General features: G+C 39.0%; 1 protein-coding gene across 1 annotated transcript; it reads left to right on the top strand.

The window, feature by feature from the left end:
• The first annotated feature begins 978 nt into the window (after positions 1–978).
• On the top strand, positions 979–2,587 carry LOC126760563 (loricrin-like). The gene is made up of 2 exons (XM_050476275.1): positions 979–1,020; positions 1,526–2,587. Exons 1-2 carry the CDS (start codon positions 1,018–1,020, stop codon positions 2,585–2,587), a joined length of 1,065 nt encoding a protein of 354 aa, XP_050332232.1. The 5' UTR covers positions 979–1,017.
• The last annotated feature ends 1,934 nt before the right edge of the window (positions 2,588–4,521 follow it).

Raw genomic sequence — 4,521 nt, 5'->3', positions numbered from 1 at the left:
TATTGATTAATTTAATTTTTTTTTTTTTTAATTAGTTAATATCTTATATTTAATTTTTTTTATTTTAATTATATTTATTTATTAATATTTTTTTTAATATTACTTAATTTATTTTATTAATTTATTCTATTATTTTTCCCTTTATTCTATTTTTATTTATTGTATTTATCACATTATTTTTTTTTATTAATTTTATTTATCTTTTTTTCTTAATTTTATTGTTTGTTTCTTCTTAGTAATACATTTTTTTCTAATTGCTCAGCTTTTTTCACGTGCAAGCGCCAAACAAAAGTCACTGACTTACTTTGCCTCAGCCAGCTTAACTACAAATCTGGCTGCGATTAACATATGTAGACCACCACTTTGCTTTTGTTGTAAGCGTTTTAAGTCTTTCTTTGTAAATTTAAATTTTTTCTGGTTTTACTTTTATCTCTCACCTCACTATTTTTTCCTTATTTTATTAGCTTTTTCGCAGACTAACCAATTCGCGCTTTGTTTTTGTTTTCCGGGGGTTTATGCTTTATAACCGCGCTGACACCTTGGTCTCCGCGCCTGCTGTCTTCACCTTCAAAGATGTTTTGTTTTCTTTAGTTGTTTTTGCTTTTTTGATGTTTGCTAGTTTTTATTACTTTTGCGCTTTTGGATTTTTTAGGGGTCTCTAGGTAGCATTTAAATGTTGTTGTTATTTATCTAAATGTTGTTGTATGCATTGTAAATCACTAAAACTTGTTTGCCGGCCCTAGCGTCGCGTCGTCGTTGCGTGGCGCAGCGTTATGCTGCCACCGCTGCCGCCGTGCTAGAGTGTTGCGGCCGGTGGTGGTGCCGTTGGTAGTTGCGGGGTAAGCGGTGTAAGCGGGCAGGTGATTTGTACGTCGAAATCGTATTTCGCGTGTAAGCATAATTTTTGTATAAATTGGTCAGTCAGTTGGGGGAACAGCATCAGTTCCAACGGTTTCTTCGTACAGCTAAGTAGTCTCATCCTTTCCCATAGACCACACATTAAATCATCGGAGCAAAATGGTGGGTGCACGAGAAAACAAAAATAATTTAAATAAAATTATAGTTTAAAGCTTGTTGTAAAAATCGTAAATTGATTGTATTGTGACTGCAGAGTTACCGCTAAGTCCTTCTTGATAAGTGTAGCAGTGCTTGTCTCTTATCAAATTAAGAGCTTTTAGAGTGAATACGACTTTTTGTACTCAAAACGATGTTGCACGAGTGAAAAAGTGTCATCTTAGTGGCTACTAGGTCACAAATATAATCAAAACCTATAAAAAATGTCTTTGTGGAACACAACAGTGAAGTGCACTTAAAAAAAAATTAAATAATGCTCGAAAAAATTCAAAACATTAAACTACTAAGCGTGTACATTTTCCTAAGTCTGGTTTTTTAATATTTTCTTAATTCGTCTATAAAATCTACCAAATGTAACGTCTAGTATAGACTGAACATTCATACTCTTTTCAAACACATACCGTCAACTGTGCTCTCTTTATCTCATTCACTCTTTCTTGCTTGATTACAGAAACTCTTCGTTGTCGCCACTCTTGCCTTGGTCGCCTTCGCTTCGGCTGATGTCAGCCATTTGTCGAGGACGTACTTGCCACCATCTTCTTACTCTTCGGGAGGCGCTGCTGGTGGTTCATACTCTTCAGGCGGTGCTGGAGGTTCATACTCTTCAGGCGGTGCTGGTGGTTCATACTCTTCAGGCGGTGCTGGAGGTTCATACTCCTCAGGCGGTGCTGGTGGTTCATATTCCTCAGGCGGTGCTGTTGGTCCATCCAACGAATACTTGCCACCTGTGCAAAGCTACTCACCACCTGCTCCAGTATACTCTGCCCCAGCTCCAGCTCCAGTGTACTCTGCCCCAGCTCCAGCTCCAGTATACTCCGCCCCAGCTCCAGCTCCAGTATACTCTGCACCCGCTCCAGCTCCAGTTTACTCTGCTCCAGCTCCAGCTCCAGTCTACTCTGCACCAGCTCCAGCTCCAGTCTACTCTGCTCCATCATACTCCTCGGGCGGTAGCAGTGGCTCTTACTCCAGCGGCGGTTCATACTCGAGCGGTGGTTCAGCTGGATTCTCTGGCCCATCCAACACTTACTTGGCTCCAGCTGCTCCAAGCTACTCATCAGGCGGTTCATACTCATCTGGTGGATCTGCTGGTATTTCTTCCGGTATCTCAGGCGGTTCTGCTGGTGGCTCTTACTCCAGCGGTGGTTCATACTCGAGCGGTGGTTCTTCTGGATTCTCTGGTCCATCCAACACTTACTTGGCCCCAGCTGCTCCAAGCTACTCATCAGGCGGTTCATACTCATCTGGTGGATCTGCTGGTATTTCTTCTGGTATCTCTGGCGGTTCTGCTGGTGGCTCTTACTCCAGCGGTGGTTCATACTCGAGCGGTGGCTCTTCTGGATTCTCTGGCCCATCTAATACTTACTTGGCTCCAGCTGCCCCAAGCTACTCATCGGGTGGTTCATCCTACTCGTCGGGTGGTTCATCCTTCTCGTCCGGCGGTTCATCGTACTCTGGCGCCGATGTTGGTACCCAATATGCCTCCAACGGTGGTTATGTCTACAAAAAGAAGTAAATCGCTTGGAACTGTGATTAGTCGTACTTCCTTTTGTACTTAAGACACCGTAGCAATATTTTTTTTTTGTTTTTAATGTTGTATTGCTTTAAGTAGTTCATACATACGAGTCACAAACAACCATCTCATTGCTCTCAAACAACATGTTGTAAATAGTAAAGTCTTTTTTATTAAATCCATTTTAATTTTATATTTAAAAATTTGTGGTTTTTCTATTTTAATATTTTGTTTATGGGAAAAACTATGAAATCGTATTAGGCTATGGCTCACTTACTTCAAAAGCCTTAGCATTATTGCGCCAGTACAACAACATAATTAGAATATTTAGGTATTGAAGATAGCAAAAAAGTAAGCCTAAACCGCTCCTCTCAAAATTCCCTAAAGCCGAGTTAAGCTCTTTCAACATTTCGCATCTTCAATTATTTGCTGCTTCTGTTAAGGTGTTTATTGACGCGACTGTCCAGTATTCGCGCATCATATTTGCTTTGTCTCATTCTTGCAATATTTTGATGCAAATACTGGCTTTGATATGTAAATATTTGAATGTTTCCATTTACGCAAAAGTAGGCAAGTCCATTTACCTATTACGAAGTCAAAAAATTGTGCAACTTTTTACAAAAAAAATTGATGAAGTAACAGCCTCAACATGAAATCAAGTTTAACTTGCTTTTCTTACAACAAATGGGTTCTGAACATTGCTAAACTTGATATATTAATGGTTTGAAACTCGGCTAAGAGCTTTCTTGGGCAAGGACACAGCTTTTGAAAGGACTTATAATATACATATGTATTTACAACTTGTGAATATTCTCAAATTACCCTTATTCTTCTTTATTGGCGCAGACACTGCTTACGCGGTTATAGCCGATAACGAAACTCAACTGGAAATAATTAAATCTAAGTTAACACCATGAACATTATTGATGAGTTCGAATTATTTAAACTAAACCTGCGAAAAATTATAATGCTTAACAGATTCATAGTCTAGTTGGGCGAAGCCTGTTGTCTTCGCTCTGAAGAACGAGTGGTATCCAAATAGATTCCATATATCCTGCAAGAATTATTTTCGGAACAAAAATAATCAATAATCAATCAATTTTTTCATGTTGATACTCAACGAACCTAATGAAAAATCTAAAATGAGCTCATAGAGAATACTAGTATACGCATATTCTAATTTAATACCAGTTCTTGTGTCCAACAATTGAGTCTACAATGTATCTGTTCTTAAGTATTATAATGAGTTGACTCTCTATTTTTTCCATGACTATTCTAAGGACGATTAGCAGTGTCTTTAGCATGTTTGGCATTGCTGTTTCTAACTCGAATTTCAAGATAATTATCGAAATTAGGTTAGGTTAGATGACGGATAACTCCATATGGGTTGCGAATCATATTTAAACTGTTACATACAGACCATTCTTTGTGAATCCTGCTGAAAAACTCCAGTAGTTGGATATCAGCTATCGGTAATGCGCCCTGAACCTCTCACAAATTTGCTTAAGAGCTTATCTTATATTTCCACATTTCTCCTGGATGTATAAAAGTATGAGATCCGAAGTGTTTTGGTCTTGGCCTGCCCACGTACGAGGAAGAAGTGTATCGATGTTTCTATCCTCCATCCGCAGGTCATTTAGCGCTTCCAAATCTTCAAAATGGATCGAAAGTGTCAAACTGAAGAGTTTATTAGACCTCTTACGATTTACTCAAGGCAAGTTTTTGACTGTGCGATTGGCAGCTGCTAGCTGTGAACCAACGCTTGCTGAACTGGTCTGATAGTGGTAAATAAAAAACGGAGTTCCTATCTTTCTGCAGTTAGATTAAAGTTCCATGCTAGAGTAATATCACAATGCGGCATCTCGTTGCTGGAGATAAATATCTCCCTTCACAGCCTTGAGCTAACAGATTAAAAATCGCTGCCCTACGAGGCCGCA

The sequence above is a fragment of the Bactrocera neohumeralis genome, chromosome 5 (assembly GCF_024586455.1).
Source record: "Bactrocera neohumeralis isolate Rockhampton chromosome 5, APGP_CSIRO_Bneo_wtdbg2-racon-allhic-juicebox.fasta_v2, whole genome shotgun sequence".
In the NCBI taxonomy this organism is placed as follows: Eukaryota; Metazoa; Arthropoda; class Insecta; order Diptera; family Tephritidae; genus Bactrocera; species Bactrocera neohumeralis.
The sequence above is the reverse complement of the archived record's forward strand: the minus strand, read 5'-3'. Positions and strand labels throughout refer to the sequence as shown.